Here is a 27630-nt window from a genome sequence, read left to right on the forward strand (position 1 = left end):
AAGGAAGGAAGGGAGAGAGGGAAGGAGGGAGGGAGGGAGGGAGGGAAACAGTTGTACATACATATGCAAAAAAAATTGAGGGAGGGAGGGGAAACAGTTGGACATCCATATGCAAAAAAATTAATTTGGATCCCTACCTTGCAAGATATATGAAAACAAAGTGGATCACAAACTTAAATAGATCACAACATGGATCAGAAAACCTAAAACTATAACATGTCTAAAAGAAAATAGGAGAAAATATTTGTGACCTTTTGCCTAACTGGGTTAGGCAAAGATTACTGGATACAACATCAAAAGCATAAAGTAACAAATTGATAAACTGGACTTTACCAAAATGTAAAACTTTGGTACTTTAAAAGACACTGTTAAAAGAATAAAAACACAAGAAACAGACTGGGAGAAACTATTTGCATATTACACATCACATAAGGACTTCAGAATATATAAAGAACTATCAAAACAGGGAAAAAATGCAATTTCTAAAAAATAGACCAAGGATGTGAACATATACTTCAACTAAGAAGATATATGGATGGCAATTATGCACATTAAAAAAAGATGTTCATCAAGAGAATGAGAAGACAAACCACAAACTGGGAAAAAATATTCGTAACAGACATACCTGATAAAGGATTGTTATCCAAAATATACAAAGCTTAAAATACAACACTAAGAAAACAAACCTGATTTAAAAATTGGCAAAAGATCTCAACAGGCATCTCACCCAAGAAGATATACAAATGGCAAAAAAGCATAGGAAACAATGTTCAATATCATATGTATATGTCATTTGAGAACTGCAGATGAAAACCCTGAGATACTACCACACACCTATTAGAATGCAAAAAACTAAAACACTGACAATACCAAATGCTGGGGAAGATGTGGAGCAACGGGAACTCTCATTGCTGGTAGGAATGCAAAAATGCTACAGCCACTTTGGAAGACAGTGTGACTGTCTTCAGTCTTTCTTTTCTTTTCTCTTTTTTTTTTTTTTTTTTTTTTTGAGATGGGAGTCTCGCTGTGTCGCTCAGGCTGGAGTGCACTGGTGGGATCTCTGCTCACTACAAGCTCTGCCTCCCGCGTTCACGCCATTCTCCTGCCTCAGCCTCCCGAGTAGCTGGGACTGCAGGTGCCCACCACCACGCCCGGCTAGTTTTTCGTATTTTTAGTGGAGACGGGGTTTCACCGCGTTAGCCACGATGGTCAACCTCGTGACTTCCTGACCTCGTCATCCGCCCACCTCAGCCTCCCAAAGTGCTGGGTTTACAGGCGTGAGCCACCGCGCCCGGCCTTCAGTTTCTTATAAAACTAAACATAGGTTGGGGAGTACGGGCTGGTGTTAGACAATGTGAACTAGGAGGTGACCAAAGTTGACCTTAGAGTCAACTTAATTTTGCAGGTGAGGGAACAGAGGCCTAAACGACCACCGGCTCCCAGTAAAGCAGATTCGCGGCATACTGTGCTTTGCCCAAATCGGTATTGTAGACACAGGGGCAGAGGCATGTTTGGAGAAAGGATTCAGAATTTGGAGTGCGACAGACGTAGGTTCGAACAGAGCTCTGCTACTCGGTGGCTGCGCGGGCTCCCGCACACATCCTCCCGAACGCTCGGCTTCCTCACCAGTCCACAGGCCTGGGTGCGAGGCGTCAACGCGCCGCTGAGTGCGCAGGAGGCCGCGAGGCCGGATGGGCCGCCGCGCCGACGCCCCCTGCCGGCCGGCCCGCGCCCAACGCTCCGCTTGTGGGACGCCCGCGGCCGGATGCCCTCCGTCCGCTCCCTTCTCGGCCTCTTGGCGGCCGCGGCGGTCTGTGGCGCCTTCGCCTTCCTAGGCTACTGTGTTTACCTCGACCGGAAGCGGCGCGGGGACCCCGCGTTCAAGCGTCGCCTGCGGGACAGTGAGTGGGACCGAGGCGGAGGCGCGGCCGGGTCGGGCAGCGCGGGCGGGCTGCCGGCCGGGAGGGCCCCCCTGTGAGAGGCCGGGCGGTGAGTGCCGCAGCTTCTGCTGAGGGGCCCGCGGCGCCCGGGCGAGCAGGACCACTGGGCCCACGCCTCCCAGCCAGCACGTGCTGTGTTGTGTTCGCAGAAAGAAGAGCCGAGCCTCAAAAGCCTGAGGAGCGGGGCACGCAGGTAGCTCAGTAGACGGAGGTCCGGGCTCGCTGGGTTTCTTGGCTCCTGGCGGGCTCGGCAGCAAGTAGTTCCCTCAGCCGCCCGCCGCCCGCACCGGGGAAGAGGCCTGCCCTCGCGCCCCAAGCACCGCCCCAAGCACCGCCCCAAGCACCGCCCCAAGCTCAGGCTCAGGCACTCTCCTCTCACAAAAGGGAGGGAAGGAAGGAGGGAGAAGTTGGAGTTGTAAAAGGGCAGCTGTAAAGCAAAACATTGTACAGCAGGCACTTCTTTTAATTGGAAGAAGGAAGAGGAGGCTTTTGCCCTTTCAGAGCCGCGCAGGACACTTAGAAACCTAGACTGGCCTCGGTCACATGGCGGTACCTTCTAGATTGTTCTCCCGCAGGGCCTTTCTTGTAGCTCGGAAGCAGAAGGCATCTTCGTGTTTTCTAAGTCTGCGGCAAAATTTGATTAGTCCCTTTTTTGTTGTTTTTAAGAGACAGGCGGGGCGCACGCCTGTAATCCCAGCACTTTGAGAGGCGAGGCGGGCATATTACATGGGGTCAGGAGTGCGAGACCAGCCTGGCCAACATGGTGAAAGCCTATGTCTACTAAAAATACAAAAATTAACCGGGAGTCGTGGTGTGTGCCTGTATCTCACCTACTCGGGAGACTGAGGCAGGAGAATTGCTTGAGTCCAGGAGGCGGCAGTTGCAGCCTGGGCGACAGAGCAAGACACTGCCTATAAAAAAAGAAAGACACAAGGGTGTTCCTGTGTTGCCCAGGCTGATCTCGAAATCCTGGCCACAAGCAATCCGCAGTTGATTCTCGATGTTTACTTCGCTGAGATTGTTAGCCAGAGCACCTACACGTGTGTGATCTGAGATTCATTTGTGTGGTGGGCTGTGTCCCAAGGGGCAAGCAAACACATATATGTGTGTGTATAGAGAGCACGCACATGCATGTGAACTAGAACATGTGCTCATGTGGGAGAGCAGATGGTACCACTTCTGGCAACACTGAAGCCTACTCAATTTAAAGGGAGAAGAAATAGATTCTGCCTCTCAACAGGGATGGCAAGGTTCTGAAAGCACTTGTGTGACCGGGAATATTGCGGTAGCCATTTTTGAAACATGCAGTTTTTCCGGAGAAGACTTTGTAGCGGAAGTGACATTGAACTGAGCCTGGAAGGATGATGAATTTGTGGCTTGGTTTCAGGGGAGAGGACACAGGATGGAGGGAACAGCATGTGCATAAAGATGCAAAGTGGAGCATCTGCCAAGCACATTCAGTAAACCAGTTTGGCAAAGGAGTCATACTGAGGAATAGTGGGTGGTAAGGTTGGAAAGCGAAAGTAGGGATTGAATTAAGGAAGGCTTGCTTTGAAGGCCGGGTTAAGGAATTGAGATTCAATGGAGGAATTACTGAAGATTTCTAAGCAGGAATTTTTTAAAAATAAGGAAAGAAAGGCAGAAGATAACCATTCTTAGATTGATCAGGCAGGAGTGTACTTAATGGACAAGAAGAGAAAACAAGCTATTGCAGCGATTTAGATGAGAGGTAATAAAAATCCTAAACTATGGTGGTGGTAGTGGGAACTGGGAAGAATACAGTTCATGCCGACTGAGTAAGGGTAATGGAGAGGCAAAATCAAAGACACTTCTGGGGTTTCAAAATGGAATCACAGTAGAGAATAAAAGCCCATTTGACATAGTTAGCTGGATAGGGAGTGTCCAAAGAGCTGGACATGGGAGTGGAGTTCCCTTCCTGACTTGACTGGGACAGAGCCTGTTACAGCTGCATGTCCCTCTTCATTGTCTATGGTTTCACTTGCACATTTATGTAATTATTTAATTAATGCTTTCTGTTTATTACACTAAACTCTGTGAGGGCAGACTTTGTTTTTTACTCTCCATTGTTTCCAGTGCCTAGAACGGAGTCTAGTGCGGTAGGTGCCCAGCAAATGTTTGTTGAATATTGTTATTCATTGTAGGCAGAGGGAAATACCTTGTGCAGAGGCAAAGAACATGAAATTGTAGTATTCAAGGAGTGTTATGGCCAGAGAGATAGCTGAGGGTCAGTTTAGTGTCTTATTGTGGAGGACTTTGCATGCCAAACTGAAAAGTCAGGACATTTTTCTGTTGTGGTGGATAACTAATGATGGTGACTTTATTTCAGAGAAAAGACACAATTATTTTGGTTTTATTTTAAAAATAAGACAATTCTGGTTCTAGTGTGGAGAAAGGAAGTTGAAGACAGGAAAATCAGTCAATGACAGTTCATATGGGAAATAATGAATGATTTATATTAATATAATCATATTTTAATTATAATATAATTTAATTATATTCATATTAAGCCATAACTAAGTCATACTATAATTTATTGATATAAATCAATAATTATTAATAATAAATTGTTAATATTATATTATTTCCCATATAGGAAATAAATTATTTCAAGTGAGGAAGCAGCACAAGCAGGATTTTTCAAATGTTCTTTCATGTAATTGTCACAACTCTATTCTAATTTTTTTTTTTTTTTGACACGGAGTCTCACTGTGTTGCCCAGGCTGGAGTACAGTGGCATGATCACAGCTCACTGCAGCCTCAACCCTTTTGGGTTTAGGTGATTCTCCTACCTCAGTCTCCTAAATAGCTGGGACTATAGGTGCACACCATGTCCAGCTAGTTTTTGTACTTGTACAGTGACGGGTTTTGCAACATTGCCCAAGCTGGTCTTGAACTCCTGAGCTCAGGCAGTCTGCCCGCCTTGGCATCCTGAAGTGTTGGGATTACAGGAGGGAGCCACTGTGCCTGGCCTCTATTCTCATTTTACAGATGAATAAACCAAAGCAGAGAAAGTTGTCTCTTCTCACCTTTTCTAGGGTCTTTCTTCCTCTTCTTCCCAGGACTTTCCCAAAGTATGGTCCATTGCTGCATTAGATTTACCTGGAGCTTTTGTTAAAATATGGATTATTTGACCCTGATCCCAGCAATTCTGATCCAGTAGCCCGGGGAATTCTTACTGGCACAGTGACTGTCAGACTTTAGGATCCATAAGAATCACCTGAAGAGCTTGTTTAAAAATGCAAATTCCTGGGCCCTACTCCCGGAGATTGATTCAGTAGGTCTGGGTGGAGCCCAAGAAACTGCAGTTTTAACAGCTCCTTCAGGTGATGCTTTGTGAAACATGGGCCTTGGGTTCTGTACTCTTTCCCCTCTCCCTAGAAGATCCTTGCCTTCTCCAAAAGTGATTTCAAATGTGCTCCTCTAGACCTGGTGTCCCAAGTTTCATCTTTCTACCAGACTCTGTCATCTGGACGTTCTATTGGCACCTCACCTTAGTGTGTCCAGAAGTAAGTTCATCATCTCCCCTCTTGCCACTGCACCTACTCCTGTTTCCTTACGATGCTCCTGGTGTCACTAGCCTCCCTGTTATGACCCTGACTCATCTTGTTTAAATGTCAGCTTCATCCATCATAAACAATGACCAATTCTTATTTTCAAATGCTCTATTTCATATATATATATATATATCCCACTTGTCTATTTCTATTGCTTCCCTGCGACTAAAGGCTTTTATTACCTTTTACCCAGGTTATTGAAATCGTTTCCTAACTTGTCGCCCTGCCTGTATTCTTATGCTGTTAGAGTAAATTTCTTCTAAATGGCAGCTCTGAATATGTAATTCCTTGCAGTAGCTCCCTACTCTGCAGATTAAAGACCAGCTTTGCTGGGTGCAGTGGCTCACACCTGTAATCCCAGCACTTTGCAAGGCCGAGGTGGTCTGATCACCTGAGGTCAGGAGTTCAAGACCAGTCTGGCCAACATGGTGAAACCCCATCTCTACTAAAAATACAAAATTAGTCGGGCATGGTGGCACATGCCTATAGTCCCAGCTACCTGGGAGGCTGAGACAAGGGAATCGCTTGAACCTGGGAGGCAGAGGTTGCAGTAAACCAAAAGTTGCAGTGAGCCAGGATCATGCCACTGTACTCCAGCCTGGGCAACAGAGTGAAACGCCGTCTCAAAAACAACAAAAACAAAAAACAAAACCAGCCTCAGCTTGGTGCTGTGCCTTTGATGGGTGCCTATTCCAATTGACTGCCTTATTTTCCTAGGGATTGGAAATAATATATGTAAAGTTCCTAGTTTATAGCTGGCCTTCAATAATGGTTATATTGTTGCTACATTTACCCTATCATGGCCGGCACAGTGGCTCACGCCGGTAATTCCAGCACTTTGAGAGGCCGAGGCGGGTGGATCACGAGGTCAGGAGTTCGAGACCAGCCATGGCGAACATGGTAAAACCCCATCTCTACTAAAAATACAAAAATTAGCTGGGCGTGGTGGTGTGCACCTATAATTCCAACTACTCAGGAGGCTGAGGCAGGAGAATCACTTGAACCCAGGAGGCGGAGGTGGCAGTGAGCCGAGATTGTGCCACTGTACTCCAGCAAACAAACATTTACCCTACCATAATCCAGCTAATTAAGTTCACTTGGTATATTCCCTGCAATTTTGCGTTGCTTATACTTTCCTCATCAAACTTTCACTGAACCTCTCCACATCTCAAACACTATCTTTTCTGAGAAGCCTTTGACAATTCTCCAACTAGATGTAATGTCTCTGTACTTTGAGCCCCAGAGGACATTGGACTTCTTGTTGTACCTACATGATCCCTTTCCCTTTATTAGACTGTGAGTCCTTCCAGCTTTTCCTGGAGTGTCCTGCCCTTGCCAGTCCTCACTAAACATCTATTGAGTAAAACCTCTGATGTTACTGATTATTAGTATATTTGATGATACAAGCTTAAAAAATGACCCCTAGCTGGGCACGGTGGCTCATGCCTGTAATCCCAGCACTTTGGGAGGTTGAGGCAGGCAGATTACAAGGTCAGGAGATCAAGACCATCCTGGCTAACAAGGTGAAACCCCGTCTCTACTAAAAATACAAAAATTAGCTGGGCGTGGTGGTGGGTGCCTATAGTCCCAGCTACTTGGGAGGCTGTGGGAGGAGAATGGCCTGACCCCGGGAGGTGGAGCTTGCGGTGAGCCAAGATTGCGCCACTGCACTCCAGCCTGGGCAAGAGAGGGAGACTCTGTCTCAAAAAAAAAAAAAGGTGACCCCTTTCCAGGCTCATTGCATTTTAAAAAGAAAATTCTTGGGGGAAAACAAAAACAAAAACCTTACAGATTTGAAACACTGGAGCTGAAGTAAATGGCAGTGGAGTTGATATTTTGGGCTAGGGTTTGCTCAGTGTACCTTGAAAGATTAGCCCTAGATGTAGTACCAATGATGATGCCATCTTGTGGCCATGGTAGCCTTCATGAACCAACCACAGGAAACCAAAGCATCCTTCTGAACACTCACTCCCCTGCCAACCCCCTACCAGGTCCTTTGTCCCTTTCCTTTTGAGGGTGTGAGTACAGAAGGCTTAGCATAGTTTCTTATTTCCCCTAATAGAGAATTACTGTTGCATGAACAGGTTTCACTACTAAAAAGACCAAAATGACCTTGTAAGCCAGAGAAATCATTGCAACCAAATCAACAGGCACTGTTAATATCCCGGGCAAGAAAATAATTTTGCAACATACAAAACTACCTTTGTTATATTAATTACAGTAGGATTTCTGCTATATGTGGGTGGGTAAAATATGGGATGAGAGTTACTTATTATAAGCATCTCAACCTAACAAATATGTCATGTTTTTTTAAATCACTTAAAATAATCCCATTTTAGAAAATTGGTTTAAATATTATAAAGAACAACTACATTTGTCATAACTTTAGATTTAGAGACTAGGTTCAAGATGTCATTTTTTTTTTTCTTCCTTTTTTTTGTGACAGAGTTTCGCTCTTGTTGTCCAGGCTAGAGTGCAATGGTGTGATCTCAGCCAATTGCAACCTCCGCCTCCCAGGTTCAAGCGATTCTCCTGCCTGCGCCACTATGACTGCTAATTTTGTATTTTTAGTAGAGACGGGGTTTCTCCATGTTGGTCAGGCTGTTCTCGAACTCCTGACCTCAGGTGATCTGCCTGCCTCGGCCTCCCAAAGTGCTGGGATTACAGGCGTGAGCCACCGCATCCAGCCCAAGATGTCCTTTATAAATAAAAAATAATTTGATCAGTAACCATATACCTTACATTCATTACTCATTGTTAAATATTTTATGAATATTTTAGTTGTGGGATCCAGCGAAGAATAAAAAATTGCAAGAACTTTTCTTGCAAGAGGTACGGATGGGAGAACTTTGGTTATCTAGAGGTAAGAATGTAAATGTTCTTTTGTGAGTTACTTACGACAGTTTATTCTTAAGAAATATTTATTGATTAGTATTTGTATGTCAAATAACTAGCTGGATGTGTTAGCCAACTTCCCTCACTAAAGAAAAACTATCCCAGCATGTTCACTTCATCACACTGTACTCTTGCATTATGTTAAGAGTTTCGTGTTCAAGTTGCAGACTTGGAAGTGGGCAAACAGAGTAGCAAAGCCAAATACAAAAATACCTCATTTATTGTTATATAAAATTCTAAGTCAGTGAGTTTTCCAAGTGACTAAATGTTAAGAATAAAAACTTTTTGCCAGGTGTGGTGGCTTATACCGGTAATCCCAACACTTTGGGAGGCCAAGGCAAGAGGATTGCTTGAGGCCAACAGTTTAAAAACAGCCTGGGCAACAAAGCAAGACCCTGTCTCTACAAAAAATTTCAAAAATTAGTTGGGTACCATGGCATGTGCCTGTAGTCCCAGCTACTCAGGAGGCTGAGGTGAGAGGATCACTTGAGCCCAGGAGTTTGAGGTTGCAGTGAGCCATCATCTTGCCACTATACTCCAGCCTGGGAGACAGAGACTCTGTCTCAGGAAAACAAACAAAACAATTTTTAAAAATTCTAACTGCTTTATAAAAATGTTCCAGCTTTCTTAGAATATTCTTAATACTTATTTACTTTGTTGATAAATAAATTCCCTATGAATGTCCATTCTTTTACTGTGTTTAATGGAGTGATGCCTGTCGGGGCTATCTTACACTTAATGGTCATATTTTGAGTTATAATTTATTCCTACCTAATTCCAGATGGATTTGAGAAAACTTCATAATATTGTTAGGCAAAATGATGGTAGATAATATTGTTATTGTATAAATATTATAATCATAATGTCCTTATTCTGGTGTTAAACCCTGGAAAGGAAAATTTGTCTTGAGGCTTCTTAATTTAAGAAGTAACTGATGTTGCTGGATAAATCAGCATTACAAAACCCATCAGTACAATGTATATATATTTTTTAAGTGTTGCAAACTCCCTTGCATATCACAGTGCCTGTACCTGTTTTTGCCTCTTTCTGTTTTTTTTTTTTTTCAAAAGGTTTTGTTTTTCAATCTGTAAGCAGCCTCCTCCAGGATTTAGAAAAACAAAGAGGAAGTCAAAATCCTAGGCAACTCACAGCAATAGCCAAGATTTTTATTCAGTGTCTTAAAACCATTATAAAGGTTTTCAGAAATGAAAAAGTTGCAGGCATTCAAAATCATTGCACATTAATCACTATAATTTGTATTTTAGTATTTTATTTAGTATTGATCTTTGCTTTCAGATGGAGTAATTTTTAAAATAGATTAAAAATACCTGCTAAATATTAATGATTTTTGCTTTTAGATGGAGTAATTTTTGAAATGGACTAAAAATGCCTGCTAAATATTGATGACAAAATGTACAGTTAGAACTGACTTAAATGATATAAACAGAAGTGACTTTACATAAACCAGTGAAGCTTATGTCTAAAGACCTTTATATGCATAGGCCTCTAAGGCCCCCTAAAAATTTTTTTTTTTCTTTTGAGATGGAGTTTCACTCTTGTTGCCCAAGCTGGAGTGCAATGGCGCAATCTCAGCCCATTGCAACCTCTGCCTTTCAGGTTCAAGCGATTCTCCTGCCTCAGCCTCCCAAGTAGCTGGGATTACAGGCATGCACCACCACACCCAGCTAATTTTGTATTCTTAGTAGACACAGGGTTTCATCATGTGGGTCAGGCTGGTCTCAAACTCCTGACCTCAAGTGATCTAACTGCCTTGGCCTCCCAAAGTGCTGGGATTACAAGCATGAGCCACCATGCCCAGCCACCCCTAGTAATTTTGTACTCATAATTTTATATTCTTTTTTGTAAACAAGGGCCGTCAAATTGTGGGAAAGAAAGTTCTGAATTATAAGTCAAAAGAAAAAAGATAACATATTTTATCACATTTTATTCCTATTCACTTTATGCTTAAGAGCTATGATGTAATGTTCAATTAGATTTAGAGGTGATCTGAACACATGTTGCAAACTTGGGTTTTTAAATTTTTAACTGCTATTTAATAGCTTTTTTATTTTGGGGGGACAGTGTCTCACTCTGTCACCCAAGCTGGAGTGCAGTGGTGTGATCTTGGCTCAGCCTTCTGGGTTCAAGCAATTCTCGTGTCTCAGCCTCCCAAGTAGCTGGGATTATATAAGTGTGTGCCACCATGCCTGGCTAATTTTTCCATTTTTAGTAGAGACTGGGTTTTGCCATGTTGGCTAGGCCGGTCTCGAAGTGGCGTCAAGTGATCTGCCCTCCTCAGCCTCCCAAAGTGTTGGGATTACAGGTGTGAGCCGCCGCGCCCAGCCCCCAATAGCTCTTTACAGAAGTTTTATACTTGCATATTTTACATACACTGCAGTTCTCGGTCTTGGCTGCTTATTCTTTAATTCTTCATCAAACCCCAAACCAATTAAATCAGAATCTATGGGACTGGAACCCAGATGTCAATATTTTTTTAAAAATCTCCCTAGGGTTCTAAAACATTGAGAACCAACCAGTACAGTATTCTATCCAATGTGGCAATTTTTCACCCAGTTTTCTGCAGTCTTCTTAACTTTCTCCACTCTCCTTTGCCATCACCCACAATTTTCATCATTTTGCTGTCAGGTAAAATATAGTTCTGTAGCCATCTCAATGGTGGCTCTGTCTGTATGAGACCATAGGGCCAATAATTTTGATTGAAATTTCTGAGGAGCTGGTATGATTTAATTTATTGGTTGGTTAAATTATTTGACCAAATTGATTGTTTTGTATTGTTAGCACCACCAATCTTGAGAACAGGCACTATTATATCTTATGTTGAAAATGTAAAATTAATGTATTTAAGTCAGGACATATCCCTGTTGTTTTTTAGTTTAAGCTTAATATGAATCTTTGGAAAGCATTTTTTTCTGTCATGCACTGTTCTCTTCATATGACCATGTATTTCAACCGATAAATGGAAAACTAGTTTCAGCTAATAAAAATCTATTATTATATTTACTTGTAGGGCCATATTTTATTTTCTACCTAGTTATATGAAGTATGTCAAGATTTCAACTCCTGTGATTACCGAATACCTGAAGAGACGCAGTACTCTAGTCTCAAGGGTCAAAAAATTAGATTATATTCCTAATGCTGACATTAATCAGCATTGAAACTATACATCATTTCACTGATCTTTGCCTCAGTTTCCTTAAGTAAAACAAGGGAGACTAAAGTCATTCCATGTTCTAACTTAAACAGAAATGCTATGATTTTCACTCTTCACATATTTTCATTCTTTGTTACTTCAAAGCCAGTTATCGTAAAACTCATTTTAAAACTGTGCTTAAAAATCAGAGTTCATAAATCTCTTATTTTTTTCCTCGGGGTATGTAATTCATGGTACACTAAATCTTGTTTCAATTCTTTGATAGTGAAATCTTTTTTTTTTACGTTCTATTTAGCTGGAACATGTTTATCCTATTTTATCAATCACACATGTAAAGATAACCTTCAGATATTAATAAAAGCAGACAACTGCTTACAAAAAAACTCAGTATCCTCTTCCCTCCATACCCAAATTATAGAGCACGAGCATTTCCAATGCAAAAGTGCACTTCTAAACAGTAAGAGTATACTTGCTGTAATTTGGCTCAAAATTATTAATATTGCAGCTTCACCACTAAGAAACTCAATGTCTTCTCTCATATTTTTACTGTACTCTTCACAAGACTTGTCTAAGTAGTCTTTAGTTTGATATGCTTTTAATTTTTAATGCTTGTTGCTTTCTTGGATTTGTAGAATGTCTTGTTTTAAAGAACTTTAAAATTTTGCTCAAAACTTGTCATTCTGTTTCAGGAGAGCATAGAATGGGGGTTCAGCACCTCAGCAATGCCCTTTTGGTGTGTGGTCAACCACAGGAACTTCTGAAGGTTTTCAAACACACACTCCCTCCCAAGGTATTTGAGATGCTGTTGCACAAAATTCCCCTTATTTGCCAGGTGAGCACATATTTAATTATCTTTGTGAAATGTACACAGTAAATAGCTATGTTATGCTTGACTACACAGAAATATCAAAGTATGTGTGTGAATTGCCCAGAATCTTAAATAAGTGAAATCTCTGACTTTTTGGCTGCTTTAACATGAAGCAAGCCTATTCTTTCAGGTTCCTTTGATTATAATAAATTGTATATTTTCTTGAGTATTATCTGCATTTCAACACTTCAGTTTTAAAGCAGAACAATACTTCTACTTCCATTAACATACAAAACATAAAAATCGCTTTGGTAAATTTAAACATACAGGCTAATTAGCATTCTCTTAAATATAGGTTTAAAATGGTATCGAATGAAATCCATTCATAAGCCAATTGATTAGTAAGTTTTAGTCCACTTGCATTTTACTAAACTACTTGGTATACATATGCATCAACTAGAATTTCCTGCAAATGCTTGGATTCGTTTCAGGATTCATTAGCCATAAGACATTAACTTTGGTTCACTTTTTATCATTGGCAAGCCTTGGAATCTATCATATTTAACTGTCAGCTTTTGAACAAAACACAAACATGAACTTAACAGTCAACTCTTAAACATTCCCAAACTAGGGCAGATGGGATGGTTTCCTGAAGATATATGAAAATGTAGGTAAGATAAGAATATGTGGCCGGGCGCAGTGGCTCATGCCTGTAATCCTAGCACTTTGGGAGGCTGAGGTGGGCGGATCACTGGAGGTCAGGAGTTTGACACCAGCCTGACCAACATGGTGAAACCCCATCTCTACTAAAAATACAAAAATTAGCCAGGCATGGTGGCATACACCTGTAATCCCAGTTACTTGGGAGGCTGAGGCAGGAGAATTGCTTGAACCTGGGAGGTAGAGGTTGCAGTGAGCCAAGATCGCACCATTGCACTCCATCCTGGGTGACGAAAGCAAAACTCCATCTCAAAAAAAAAAAAAGGAATAATGCCCACCCTGACACAAGGGAGGCAAGAAAAGGATCATGCATTGAAATGAGTAGCAAGTAACTGTTTTATGTATTCACCAGCAATTTGAGGCAGACATGAATGAACAGGAATGCTTGGAGGATGATCCTGATTGAAAAACATTTCAACGTATCCACAGTCCAGTGAGAATACTATGGTACCATACAGTATAAACAACTGCTCAATGATATTTCCATTTATTTTACTTTTAGTAATAAAAATTTGTCTATCTCATACATGATTGAACACATAAGTTGCTTTAAAATTAACAGTCACAATTGAAGAAACAATGGTTTATTTTTCTAATCAAGTGACCAAGCTGCTGAATCATAAGGCCTCAACAAATGTTGCATCTTATTATTTCATTGAACAATAAGACCTTCTAGTTTGATTATTCCTGGTAAATAGCAATTTTGTTTCTCCAGTGGTTTCCATTTGCCAAAGTCATGACAGATGGTTTAACATTGTGGCTACTGCTTTCAGGGGATTCTATCAGATGAGTCCTCATTTCCAATAAAGCAGCTGTTGGCAATCTTTCATCAAAAGTTCATCCATCAGGACTTCTCTATCGTGGTTGGCCAAGGAGTCCTGCTTTGGCTGCCAGGGCTTCATTCTGCTGAATATGATATTCCTGAAATCTCATGGATATTCTTTGTGTCATTTTTAAATATTTCTGTAGGCAATGTTCTGAACAGGTGGTCTAGGAATGAAAAGGGAAGATCCAAGAGGCAACACAAAAATATGAATTTTTAAAAATGCATGTATTCTAAAAGAACAGTGTGTAGTTTGCTTTTCTTTGAATATATCTGATAATTAAATAGTATTAATTGGCAGCAACTGACCATAGCTTTTAATTGATACTTTCATCCACTGACAAGCATTAATATATATTGAATGCCTGCCAGTTTGTAGTCACTAAGAGCAGTAGTAAGTCTCTGCTTTCAAGAAGCTTCTGGACTAGATTTTCTGCAAGTGTATTAAGTGAAAGTCCACATTCCTATCCTCTTGTTTCGATTGTTAAAATGTAGACCCAGTAGTAAGTTTGTTCCTTTTTAATGAGAAACAACATTCTTAATCCTCAACCTTTTACTTTTTATTTATTTAATTAACTTATTTATTTTTTGAGATGGAATCTCGCTCTGTCGCCCAGGCCGGAGTGCAGTGGCATGATCTTGGCTCACTGCAAGCTCTGCCTCCTGGGTTCAGGCCATTCTCCTGCCTCAGCCTCCCGAGTAGCTGGGACTACAGGTGCCTGCCACCATGCCTGGCTAATTTTTTGTATTTTTAGTAGAGACGGGGTTTCACTGTGTTAGCCAGGATGGTCTCGATCTCCTGACCTCATGATCCACCCGCCTCGGCCTCCCAAAGTGCTGAGATTACAGGCATGAGCCACTGTGCCTGGCATATTTATTTTTTTGAGACAGGTTCTCTCTCTGTTGCCCAGGGTGGAGTGCAGTGGCTTACTGCGGCCTCAACCTCCTGGGCTTAAGTTATCCTCCTACCTTAGTCCCTGGAGTAGCTGAGACTACAGGCACACACCACCATGCCTGGCTAGTATTTCATTTTATTTTTTAGTAGAGACGAGGACTGTTTTTTTTGTTTTTGTTTTTGTTGACAGGGTCTTGCTCCGTCGCCCAGGCTAGAGTGCAGTGGTGCAATCACAGCTCACTGCAGCCTCTGCCTCCCGGGCTCAGGTGACCCTCTTACCTCAGCTCCCGAGTAGCTGGGACCACAGGCATGTGCCAACATGTCCAGCTACTTTTTTTTTTTTTTTGTAAAGACAGCGTTTCACCATGTTGCTGAGGCTGGTTTTGAACTCCTGGGCTCAAGTGATCCACCTGCCTTGGCCTCCCAAAGTGCTGGGAGTTCAAAGTTACAGGGAGCTATGATTATGCCATTGTACTCCAGCCTGGGTGACAGAGCAAGACCCTGTCTTAGAAAAAAAAAGTTAAGACTTCTAATAGGATTAGGTTTTCAATATGAGCCATCAAAGTCAAGCTTTGCTTTTTCCAAAGCCAACCAGAATTCCCAGGGCCATACAGAAAGGCTGTGCCAAGTTTCTCTAGGTAGGCCATCTTGACTGAAAGCTAATTAGTAAGAATCTTTGTTGTGAAACAGTAACTCAGCAGCTGCAGCCATCTTCTCTAAAATGGTCTGACTTGGTACAATGTAACTATCATATTAAATTTGGCACTGTTAAACTCAATGCCGTGGTTCAGTGGCTGCTTCAGTTCTTCTAAGCAATGGAACATAAAAGGTAGTCTAAATTCCTGTAATAAGTAGGAACAAGTGAAATGCTACTTACAGTGTTTATGACAGGCCTGGAGAATTTCAGTGAGTAACACTTTTCTTACCTCTTCAGGTTTTACTTCTCTTGTTGTGAAGTCTTTAACACAGTCCAAAAAGCAGGTCTCTGTAAGTTTATTGTAGGTCCCCAGAAATTCCTTAAACTACAAACAAACCAGAATGTTCTTTAGTATTTGGTTTTTAAAATAAAGATGCTTTGAAACTTCAATTACTAGTATTTTATATTTAGACAAAATATACTATAACACTTGAAATCATAATAGCATAATAACTTAAATGGGTACAATATGATCTACAGAACAGTTTTATTTTCTAGTTGAATATTTAATTTTTTCTTGATTATCAGTCAGATGAAAAATACATATGCTTGCCTGGGCGCGGTGGCTCATGCCTGTAATCCCAGCACTTTGGGAGGCTGGGGTGGGCGGATTACCTGAGGTCAGGAGTTTGAGACCAGCCTGGCCAACACGGTGAAACCCCGTCTCTAATAAAAATACAAAAATTAGCTGGGCATGGTGGCACATGCCTGTAATCCCAGCTACTCGGGAGGCTTAGGCAGGAGAATTGCTTGGGCTCAGGAGATGGAGGTTGCAGTGAGCCAAGATTGTGCCACTGCACTCCAGCCTGGCTGACAGAGCAAGACTGTCTCAAAAAAAAAAAAAAAAAAAAAAAAAGAAAAATACACACACTTTATAACATTTAATATCCATTTTGGAAATGAAATAGAAACAATTGTTTTGTGAAACCACTGACTGACATGTTTTTTTTTTTTTTTTTTTTTGAGATGGAGTCTTGCTCTATTGCCCAGGCTGGAGTGCAATGGCGCAATCTCGACTCACTTCAGCCTCTGCCTCCTGGGTCAAGCAATTCCCGTGCCTCCCAAGTATGCTGCGACTAGAGGTGTGCGCCAGCATACCCAGCTAATTTTTGTATTTTTAGGAGATGGGAGTTTTACCACATTGGCCAGGCCGGTCTTGCCTGACTTCAAGTGATCCACCCATTGGGGCCTCCCAACATGCTGGGATTACAGATGTGAGCCACTGCACCCAACCTGACACAGTGGCATTAATAGCATCTTACATTTTTTTGCAAAATATTTTCCCCTTATTAAGAATACCTTACCTGTTTTATCTGATCAGATTCTGGTATTTGTGCAGCCATATTCTTCTGGTACCTTTATTAGTCACCTAATTTAAAAATTCAAAAAAAAGTTTGTCAATCTTTAAACAGATGTTTTTAGTCTAACTGAAGTTAGGGAATCACTGCTCATATTTTATAAATCTGTGTATGTAACTGTATGCCACCCCTAATTTCTCAGATCATTAATGACCATAGAACCTTACAGTTGAGAATTAGATTTTTTTTTTTTTTTTGAGACGGAGTCTCACTCTGTCACCAGGCTGGAGCACAGTGGCATGATCTTGGCTCACTGCAACCTCCACCTCCGGGTTCAAGCAATTCTCCTGCCTCAGCCTCCCAAGTAGCTGGGACTACAGGTGCACACCACCACACCCAGCTGATTTTTGTATTTTTAGTAGAGATGGGGTTTTACCCATGTTGGCCAGGATGGTCTCGATCTCTTAACCTTGTGATCCGTCCGCCTTGGCTTCCCAAAGTGAATTACAGGTGTAAGCCACTGCCCCCAGCCAGAGAATTATATTTTCTAATGCTACTTTGGGACTCAAAGGCCCTGTCTATCAAAATCTCCAGTTTTAAGATAGTTTGCTCTGCTGCCTTGCTAAGCTACTTGTTTAAAGCCCCATTCCTAGGAGGATTACAAAGGAAACCAAGATGGTGAGGTTTGGGCTTAAAAAAAAACAATAAAAAAAGCTGGGAGTGGTGGCTCATGCCTGTAATCCCAGCACTTTGGGAGGCCGAGGCAGGTGGATCACTTGAGGTCAGGAGTTCAAAACCAGCCTGGCCAACACAGTGAAACCCTATCTCTACTAAATATACAAAAATTGGCCAGACGTGATGGCATATGCCTATGGTCCCAGCTACTCGGAAAGCTGAGGCAGGAGAATCACTTGAACTCAGAATGTTGAGGTTACAGTGAGCCGAGATCACGCCACTGCAATACAGCCTGGGCGACAAAGTAAGACTCCATCTCAAATAATAATAATAATAGCCGGGCGCGGTGGCTCAAACCTGTAATCCCAGCACTTTGGGAGGCCGAGATGGGTGGATCACGAGGTCAGGAGATCGAGACCATCCTGGCTAACACGGTGAAACCCCACCTCTACTAAAAATACAAAAAAATTAGCCGGGCGTAGTGGCAGGCGCCTGTAGTCCCAGCTACTCGGGAGGCTGAGGCAGGAGAATGGCGTGAACCCAGGAGGCGGAGCTTGCAGTGAGCCGAGATAGTGCCACTGCACTCCAGCCTGGGCGACAGAGCAAGACTCCGCCTCAAAAAAAAAATAAAAAATAAAAATAAAAAAAAAAATTAAAAATAAATAAATAAATAAATAAATAAATAATAATAATAAAAAGAAAAATAAAGGAAATCGAGATTTTTGCTGTTTTCTTAAAATTACTTAACTATTCCACTAGTCACCAATTTGCTTATTTTAAATCTTTTACTATTACACTTAATCGAATATATCAAAAATATCAAAAATTTTCACATTTCAACATGCAATCAACATAAAAAGTATTAATAAGACATTTTACATTCCTTTTCTTGTAGTAAGTCTTTGATTTTGGTGAGCATTTTACACTTATACCACATCTCAATTTGAATGCTAAATTTTCATCACAAATACTTGGCCTATATTTAGGTTTAATAAAATCTATAAATGAAAAAGTGGATTCACATATCTGAGCCACTCCAAATACACTTAAAATTAGTTGCTAATTTAACTCTGACCCTTACTACTAATGATCCTTTTACAATATAAATACAAACGTTCTATTAATAGTTAACAAACACCAGTTAACAAACACCATTTGCTTAGAAATAGACAACCCTCATGAAAGATATTCAGAGTTTTAAAAGAAAGTTATAGGAATTATACATTCTACTACACATTCTATAGTTCAGAAAGGGCAATCACAGAGACTAATCAGAAACTTCTAATTATAATCCAACCTGGCGGCAACAGGGAAGAGGAGACAAGTAAGTAAAAAAGCCTCTCTGAATTACTGAGATTTCCACATATCTTAAATGTAGGACTTAGGTTCAGTTAATCTAGATGTAAGAATGTGTGTCACATTATTTATTTACTATATCCTGGCTAGTTCTAAAAAGGTTGAGCATTTCATATAAAAGATTTGTACAGGCTGGACGTGGCAGCTCACGCCTATAATCCCAGCACTTTGGGAGGCTGAGGCAGGCAGATCAAGAGGTCAGGAGATTGAGACCATCCTGGCTAACACAGTGAAACCCCATCTTTACTAAAAATACAAAAAATTAGTTGGGAGTGGTGGCGGGCGCCTGTAGTCCCAGCTACTTGGGAGGCTGAGGCAGGAGAATGGCGGGAACCCGGGAGGCGGAGCTTGCAGTGAGCTGATGCTGCACCACTGCACTCCAGCCTGGGCGACAGAGCCAGACTCTGTCTTAAAAAAAAAAAAAAAGATTTGTATAAAATAAATCTGTTTAAAATAGAAATTAAACAGCATGTAAAAGGAAAACATGAATCATGTACACTGTAGACTAACATAAATGCTACACATTTTATTTAGTTCAGAGTTTTCTGATAAGCAAGACAAAAATGATAAACTGGATGTGCAAATCTTTATTAGCTTATCAATTATTAACGTCTGTGAAACACATAAAATTTTTATGAAGCTTTGTTGAAACTAATTTTTATGAAGCTTTGTTGAAACTAGTAGTAAATTCAAGTTTAGGACAAAGTGTATGCCACCATCATGAAAAAAATTAACATTCAGCTTTTGATTAACACATACAATCAACAGTAATTCCATTCCACCAGTCTCAATCATACCTATACTTGCCTCCTTTTTGCATTTATTCTTCCCTCCTCTTTTTTCCTTATCCTATAAAATCACAATAACTAGGCTCACGCTTGTAATCCCAGCACTTTAGGAGGCTGGGGCAGGTGGACCACCTGAGGTCAAGAGTTGGAGACAAGCCTGGACAGCATAGTGAAACCCCGTCTCTACTAAAAATACAAAAATTAGCCGGGCGTGGTGGCTCATGCCTGTAATCCCAGCTACTCAGGAGGCTGAGGCAGAAGACCTGCTTGAACCCTTGGGTGGAGGTTGCAGTGAGCCAAGATTGCAGCACTGCACTCCAGCCTGCGCCACATAGTGAGACTCTGTCTCAAAAAAAAAAAAAAGTCACGATAACTACTGATATTTAAAAAAATGTGATTTCCTTCATATGCACTGAAAAGCCTCCCCGCTCCCCAGTGAGTGTCAGTGGAAACCACACAGGGAGCCTGGTTTCCGCCCCAATTGGCAGTAATGAGGTGCCCATGTCCATCTACTCTGGAGTGGTATCAAAGGAGGCCTACTTGACATTCAGGACTTGCATTACTGCCTCATGACAATTAGGCCACATGCCCTACTAATGTCAGTGGAGGCCACATGGGGAGAGTAATGAAGCACTGTAGTCCTTCCCAGCCAGGGAGTTACCAGTGGAAGCCTGGTGAGGAGCCAGAATGCCCACTCTACCCAGCAGTAACAAGAAACTCCCTGCCCCTCCCCTCAAGTGTCAGAGTGAGGAACATGAATTTCTACTTCATCTGGCAGTAATGAAGTGGTACCTCCCACCACTTCCCCTCATGGAGCATTGTCAAAAGGAGCCAGATAAAAGGATTAAATAAAATCTAGAGCCTCATAACATGATATGCAAGATGTCCAGTCTGCAATGTATTAAAAAATCACTCATCACACCAAGAACTAGGAAGATCTCAAACTGAATTAAAAAAAAAGACAATCAGCAGATGCTCAACATTGAGGAACATGTGTTGGGATTATCTGACAAAGATTTTTAAACAGGACCTTGTCAATACTTCAGTGAGCAATTATGAACACACTTGAAAGAAATGAAAAAAATAGAAGGTCTCAGCAAAGAAACAGAAATATCAAGACCCAAATGGAAAGTTTAAGAAGTGAAAAATACAATAACCAAAATAAACTAAATGAATAAAATCAATAGGAGAATGGAGGGGACAGAGGAATCAGAGAATTGGAAGCCAGAAAATAGAATTCTTCAATCCCGCCGGGTGCTATGGCTCACGCCTGTAATCCCAGCACTTTGGGAGGCTGAGGTGGGTGGATGATCTGAGGTCAGGAGTTCAAGACCAGCCTGGCCAACACGGTGAAACCTCGTCTCTACTAAAAATACAAAAAAAATTAGCTGGGCGTGGTGGCGTGTGCCTGTAATCCCAGCTACTCAGGAGGCTAAAGCAGAATTGCTTGAACCCAGGAGGGGTTGTTTGTAATATTCCTGTATCCTTTTGATATCTGTAAAACCTGTAATAATGTACACCATTTCATTCCTGATAGTGTAATTTGTAACTTCTCTCTTGCTAGTAAGTTTGTCAGTTTTATTAATCTTTTCAAAGAACCAGCTCTTTTTTTCTCTTTTCATTTAAATTGATTTTTGCTCTTTATTTCCTTCATCGGGTTCATTCTGCTGTTCTTTTTTAGGTGCTTGAGGTAGGAGGAGCTTGGATTACTGATTTAAGACCCTTCTTCCTTTCCCTTCCCTTTCCCTTCCCTTTCCCCTCTATAGTTCACATCAAGAAAGAACACAGATTTGATTTCCTTCCTATAATGCCAAAATTTGTTGTTCTTTTTTTTTTTTTTTTTTCAGACGGAGTCTCCCTCTGTCGCCCAGGCTGGAGTGCAGTGGCCCGATCTCGGCTCACTGCAAGCTCCGCCTCCCGGGTTTACGCCATTCTCCTGCCTCAGCCTCCTGAGTAGCTGGGACTACAGGCGCCCGCCACCTCGCCCGGCTAGTTTTTTGTATTTTTTAGTAGAGACGGGGTTTCACTGTGTTCGCCAGGATGGTCTCGATCTCCTGACCTCGTGATCCGCCCCTCTCGGCCTCCCAAAGTGCTGGGATTACAGGCTTGAGCCACCGCGCCCGGCCTGTTGTTCTTTTTTTTAAAAAATTCCATTCTTGTATTTCTTTGGGTTATCAACCAGAGGTCAGAGAGACAAAGTATGAATTTTTTTTTTTTTTTTTTTGAGACGGAGTTTTCACTCTTATTGCCCAGGCTGGAGTGCTATGGCACAATCTCAGCTCACCGCAACCTCCACCTCCCAGGTTCAAGCGATTCTCCTGCCTCAGCCTCCCAAGCAGTTGGGATCACAGGCATGTGCCACACCTGGCTAATTTTGTATTTTTAGTAGAGACGGGGGTTTCTCCACGTTGATCAGGCTGGTCTCGAACTCCTGACCTCAGGTGATCCTCCTGCCTTGGCTTCCCAAAGTGCTGGGATTACAGGCATAAGCCACCGTGCCTGGCCAAAAGTGTGAAATCTTTAACTGTTCTCTAAGTTTTAGACTGGAACCCTGTGTTGCCTCTACACACATCTTGTCCTTATTATACACCTCATGGTGACAAATGATGGTTGTTACTAAAAAATCTGAAAAGACATGTATGAGGAATGCCCAAGTGCTTTTGGTATGGATCTTCTTTATTCATTAGATAATGTATTAATATATATTACTTAAACAGTATATGTTTCCTCTTTTCAGTGAAATAAAGTTTATCATACTATAAAAGTAATATATTTATTGAGAATTTGAAAAACAAAAGATAAATAGTTCTACCGTTCACAGACCACTATGTTAACATTATGATTTTTCTTTAGAATCACTCAATTGTGTATTTTATTTATTTATTTTTGAGATTTATTTATTTATTTATTTTTGAGACAGAGTCTCACTCTGTGACCCAGGCTGGAGTGCAATGGCGCAATCTCAGCTCACTACATCTTCTGCCTCCTGAGTAGCTGGGATTACAGGCATGCACTACCACACCTGGCTAATTTTTGTTTAGTAGAGACAGGGTTTCACCCTGTTGGCCAGGTTGGTCTTGAACTCTCGATCTTAGGTAATCCGCCCGCCTCAGCCTCCCAAAGTGCTGGGATTACAGGCATGAGCCACCGCGCCCAGATCAATTTCATTTTTTTTTTTTTTTTTCCCAGACCTACAGTTGAACTCAAGAGCTAATAATCAGCAGTTTTCTTATGTCTGCTTAAATCTCTAAAGCTATCCTCTGTAGTCACCAGTATCTATCAAGATTACGGTATAGGCCAGGCACAGTAGCTCACACCTGTAATCCCAGCACATTGGGAGGCTGAGGCGGGTGGATCATTTGAGGTCAGGAGTTCGAGACCAGCCTGGTCAACATGGTGAAACCCCGTCTCTACTAAAAATACAAAAGTTAGCCGGGCATGGTGGTGGGCGCCTATAGTCCCAGCTACTCAGGAGGCTGAGGCAGAATTGCTTGAACCTGGGAGGCAGAGGCTGCAGTGAGCTGAGATTGTGCCATTGCACTCCAGCCTGGGTGACAGAGCGAGACTCTGTCTCAAAAAAAAAAAAAAAAGATTATGGTATACATAATTGTAGGCAACTGGTTCAGAGAAAATACTGGAGATGACTGAGTAAATAAATGATTTTCAGAGTTACTTGCTAATTTGAGATCTTCTAAATCTTTCACTATTCACTTTGCAGTTATTTAATAGTAAGCTTAGACTGACAAATTCCACCAGCCACATAAACCACCTGATGGTAAGAACAGATAGCAGTAATGTGGTTGTCCTTTTATTTGATCCTAGTTTCCAGATATTACAGCAAATGTTTGTTGTTATAGCGGCAAAGACCCATCAGGGGTTACCTTCTGATTATATCCCTGAAACCTGGAGAAGGAGAGAAGAAAGAAGCGAATTCAAGAATCACTGGCTTAGATCTCGGGAATGACTACAATGATGCTGTTATTCTTGTGACAAACAAAATATATCATAGAACCAGGGAACTTAAGAATAATGGGAGATCTTTTCAGTCATCAAGCTCAAACCTTTTCTGATGCATGAGTTTCCTTTCTGTTCTGGAAAAGTAGTTGTCCAACCTTTGCTTGAATGTCTCCAGTAAGGCCTGATTCTTACCTGAAAAATGAGGTAATATGATTACTAAGTCCCCTTCAAGTTCTTTTTTTTTGGTCCTTTTTTTTTTTTTTTCTTTTTTGTGGAGAACGGGGTCTCGCTATATTACCCAGGCAGGTCTCGAACTCCTGGGCTCAAGCTATCCTCCTGCCTCTGCCTCCCTGAGAGCTGGGATTACAGGCGTGAGCCACCGCGCCCAGCTCCTTCAAGTTCTAATAGTCTTTTCAATGAAATGTAAACTTCTATTGGCTAATCTTTTTTTCTTTTTTAAGTTTCTTCCTTTTTAGTAAGTGAAATTAGTTTCCTCTAGTCTGAGGTTACAATTCTTTGGCATATGTGTTACTATTAAAAAAAATACTTAATGTCATGCTATCCTTATTTGTCCAGGTATAAGTATACATTACACTTCCCTTATGATTTTCCTACTAATTCTGGGAGGGATGGTTCAGAAATCTTAAGAAACTTACATGAGGTCACTTATACAGATAGTAACTGGGCAGCTGCAGCCTAACTAAGGTGTTTGGACTTCAAAATCCAGTATTTTCCCCATTGCACCTATAAAATGACCTATTTAAGACCTATGAAATGTCTTATAAGCTATTATGGCATATATCATATATCTAAAAATATTTTCCAAATAGCCAAATATGTTATAAGCTAAGTGACTGACCAGGTGCAGTGGCTCAATCCCAGCATTTTGGGAGGCTGAGTTGGGTGGACAGCTTGAGCCCATAAGTTCTACACCAGCCTGGGCAACATGGCAAAACCCCATCTCTACAAAAAATACAAAAATGAGCCAGCATGGTGGTGTGTGCCTGTAGTCCCAGCTACTCAGGAGGCTGAGGCAGGAGGATCACTTGAGCCCAGGAGCTCGAGGCTGCAGTGAGCCATGATCAAGCCACTGCTCTCTTGCCTGGGTGACAGATCAAGAGACCCTGTCTCAAAGAAAAAAAGTATAAGCTAAGTCATAAAACCTAGCATCACAAACATGGGTGCCAACATTAGGTGTTTCCTGGTGAGATGCAGTAAGATAGCATCACCTATGTGGTATTCTGGCCAAAAGTTTGATACGCTCTCATCATGAGGGAATAATTAGGAAAATCTACAACATGGAACAATTTGTTAAGACAACCTGACTGGTCTTTTGAAAAGTATCAGTCATAAAGAAAAGGGGTTGAGAGGGCTGATTTAGGGTAAGAAAATAAAGCCAGGCACGATGGTTCATGCATGTAATCCCAGCACTTTGGGAGGCCGAGGTGGGCAGATCACATGCGGTCAGGAGTTCCAGACCCAGCCTGGCCAACATGGTGAAACCCCATCTTAATAAAAACACAAAAATTAGCTGGGCGGAGTGGCGGGTGCCTGTAATCCCAGCTATTTGGGAGGCTGAGGCAGAAGAATCGCTTGAACCCGGGAGGCAGAGGTTGCAGTGAGCTGAGATTGTGCCACTGCACTCCAGCCTTTGCGACAAAAATCCATCTCAAAAAAAAACAAAAAAACCAAACACACAAAGGAAAGAAAAAAGAAAATAAGCCTGGGCAATAAGGCAAGACCTAGTCTCTACCAAAAAGTAAAAAATTAGCCAGTGTGGTAGCAAGTGCTTGTAGTCCTAGGCACTCAGGAGGCTGAGACAGGAGGATTGCCTGAGCTCAGGAGTTCAAGGCTGCAGTGAGCTATGATCATGACAGAGCAAGACCCAGTCTCTGGGCGGGGGGGGCGGGGGAAGAGGAACTAAAGAGTCATGACAAAGAGCTGTAAGATCCAAATTAAGTTGTCATTTTAATAATTCAGAGTGCCTACACTCAGATCTTAGGTACTGTTTCTTTCAAATAAGTATCACCTAGAAAGTAAGAGTTTAACTATCTCCAAGGTCTCTGGCAGCTATGACATTGTAGTTCTTTCAGTACACTCATAATATGCAATAAATTGTGAACAAACAGGTACCAGCTATGAGCCCAATTAAGAAGGGAAAATGTAACTAAAATAAAAAGTAATGGCTGGGCGCGGTGGCTCACGCCTGTAATACCAGCACTTTGGGAGGCCGAGGCTGGTGGATCACCAAGTCAAGAGTTCGAGACCAGCCTGGCCACCATGGTGAAACCCCGTCTCTAATAAAAATACAAAAAAAATTAGCTGGGCATGGTGGCGGGCGCCTGTAATTCCAGCTACTCAGGAGGCCTGAGGCAGAAGAATCTCTTGAACCTGAGAGGCAGAGGTTGCAGTGAGCCAAGATTGTGCCACTGCAATCCAGCCTGTGCGACAGAGCAAGACTTTGTCTCCAAAAAAAAACAAAACAAAACAAAACAAAAAAAACCTCATTAATTAGAGAAACTCAGCAAGGTACAAATAGTTAAAAGGTTCTTTAACGCTGAGCCCTTAAAGTTTTTTCTTCTTTTTTTTTTTTTGAGACAGTCTTGCTCTCTCACTCAGGCTGGAGCGCAATGGCGCGATCTCGGCTCACTGCAACCTCCACCTGCCGGGTTCAAGCAATTCTCCTGCCTCAGCCTCCTGCGTAGCTGGGACTACAGGCGCGCGCCACCATGCCCAGTTAATTTTTTGTATTTTCATTAGAAACGGAGTTTCACCATGCTGGCCAGGCTGGTCTCGAACCCCTGACCTCAGGTGATTCGCCCGCCTTGGCCTCCCAAAGTACTGGGATTACAGGCGTGAGCTACCGCGCTCGGACTTGAAAGTCCATTTTAAGTCTAGACTTCTATGAAACTAGATCGCCGAGATGTAACAGAAATAAAATTCGTCATTTAGCTTTTAGATCGGATTACATTTTTTGCTTTGATTATTCTAAAGCCTCTAGTAAGGCATAAAGGGAAAACTCTAAGTAGCGCATGCTGGGAAATGAACAGATCAGGTAAGGGCTGTTAGACTGGTATGTCTAGAGACGATTTTCATTTAAAGGAGGATCATCCACCGGGCAGCTCAAGGTCACAGCGTAAATATCTTATAGTCTAATTCAGTGACCCCCGACTCCCCAGATCCAGGTTGGGGGTGGCTCAGGGCCTAAAGTTCCTACCCTCGCCCAGGTGACACCATCCCCAGGAAGGTCTGCACCGGACCTGGCGAAGCGCTGTCCCGCTTCGCACCCCCCCACTGCCCCAAGTACATGCGGCGGCCGCCTCGGGAGACCCCGCCAATTTTCTGGAGCTGTAGCCTGCCACCCCCCGCCCGGGAACCCCGGATTCTCACGGCAGAGAACAGGCACCATACTTAAGCACAGGCTCTCGCATCCGACATCAATGCAAGGCTGTGGGGCGCTGCGGGACGGCTGAGCCTCGGGAGGGCGGGTCAGGGTCAGGACAGGAGCCGCGGCCGCCAGATGGGAAAGAACACGTGGGAGCAGTGATGTCAAGTGACACTTAAACCCTTAGACGCCGATTCGTTATAACGACAGGAAATCTAGAAGAAAATGCACGTACCATCAGCGAATTCTAAAATCTGCTAAGGATTGATCTCTGTGATTGTCTGCTTAGACAATGCTTTCTATTCCCGACTTCCTCTCCAATAACGACCCGAATCTGTCGAAACTCTTTAGAAGCCTAATTTACCTAATCCCACGTCCCTAACGGTCTTCGGAAGCGAAGCAGTGTAAACAGCCCCCGATAAACACAAGTAGTATTACAAGTCGGGAGCTCTTCAAGTTTCAGATAAGACTGTAGCGCGGTCTTGTGCGGCAATGTGCTACTTTTAAATAAATAAATGAATGCATGAATGCATGAATGAATGAATGAATGAATGAATGAATGAATAAATAAATAAATAAATAAATAAGCCTCCGTTATGTCCGGAGTTTGTTTCCACCCGGAGAGGGATGGAAGAGCACCAGCGAG

General features: G+C 42.2%; 2 protein-coding genes across 3 annotated transcripts; one reads left to right on the forward strand and one right to left on the reverse strand.

Moving 5' to 3' along the window:
• The first annotated feature begins 1744 nt into the window (after positions 1 to 1744).
• TOMM20L (translocase of outer mitochondrial membrane 20 like) lies at positions 1745 to 13636 on the forward strand. Its single transcript, XM_073011029.1, has 5 exons — positions 1745 to 1901; positions 2090 to 2133; positions 8297 to 8378; positions 12272 to 12414; positions 13463 to 13636. Exons 1-5 carry the CDS (start codon positions 1766 to 1768, stop codon positions 13514 to 13516), a joined length of 459 nt encoding a protein of 152 aa, XP_072867130.1. The 5' UTR covers positions 1745 to 1765; the 3' UTR covers positions 13517 to 13636.
• Positions 13582 to 27200, reverse strand: TIMM9 (translocase of inner mitochondrial membrane 9). Of its 2 annotated transcripts, XM_037984063.2 has the most exons (5): positions 27011 to 27200; positions 23704 to 23791; positions 16830 to 16894; positions 15755 to 15850; positions 13582 to 14100 (listed from the first exon to the last, which is right to left on the reverse strand). In XM_037984063.2, the coding sequence occupies exons 3-5, from the start codon at positions 16866 to 16868 to the stop codon at positions 13966 to 13968; spliced, it is 270 nt and encodes an 89-aa protein (XP_037839991.1). In that variant the 5' UTR covers positions 16869 to 16894; positions 23704 to 23791; positions 27011 to 27200; the 3' UTR covers positions 13582 to 13965. The 2 variants fall into 2 exon arrangements, with proteins under 2 accessions (XP_037839991.1, XP_072867129.1); XM_073011028.1 differs by lacking the exon at positions 23704 to 23791.
• Between the last annotated feature and the right edge of the window lie 430 nt (positions 27201 to 27630).

Source organism: Chlorocebus sabaeus, chromosome 24 (assembly GCF_047675955.1).
Source record: "Chlorocebus sabaeus isolate Y175 chromosome 24, mChlSab1.0.hap1, whole genome shotgun sequence".
In the NCBI taxonomy this organism is placed as follows: Eukaryota; Metazoa; Chordata; class Mammalia; order Primates; family Cercopithecidae; genus Chlorocebus; species Chlorocebus sabaeus.

Excerpts from the sequence above, each read along its gene's own strand:
- TOMM20L (XM_073011029.1), top strand. The coding sequence starts at position 1,766 with ATGCCCTCCGTCCGCTCCCTTCTCGGCCTCTTGGCGGCCGCGGCGGTC. Across the intron at positions 8,379-12,271 it reads AGAACTTTGGTTATCTAGAG|GAGAGCATAGAATGGGGGTT; the intron begins GTAAGAATGTAA and ends ATTCTGTTTCAG. Across the intron at positions 12,415-13,462 it reads AAATTCCCCTTATTTGCCAG|CAATTTGAGGCAGACATGAA; the intron begins GTGAGCACATAT and ends TGTATTCACCAG.
- TIMM9 (XM_073011028.1), bottom strand. The coding sequence starts at position 16,868 with ATGGCTGCACAAATACCAGAATCTGATCAGATAAAACAG. Across the intron at positions 15,851-16,829 it reads AATCTGATCAGATAAAACAG|TTTAAGGAATTTCTGGGGAC; the intron begins GTAAGGTATTCT and ends GTTTGTTTGTAG. Across the intron at positions 14,101-15,754 it reads GAGAAGTAAAACCTGAAGAG|ACCACCTGTTCAGAACATTG; the intron begins GTAAGAAAAGTG and ends TTTCATTCCTAG.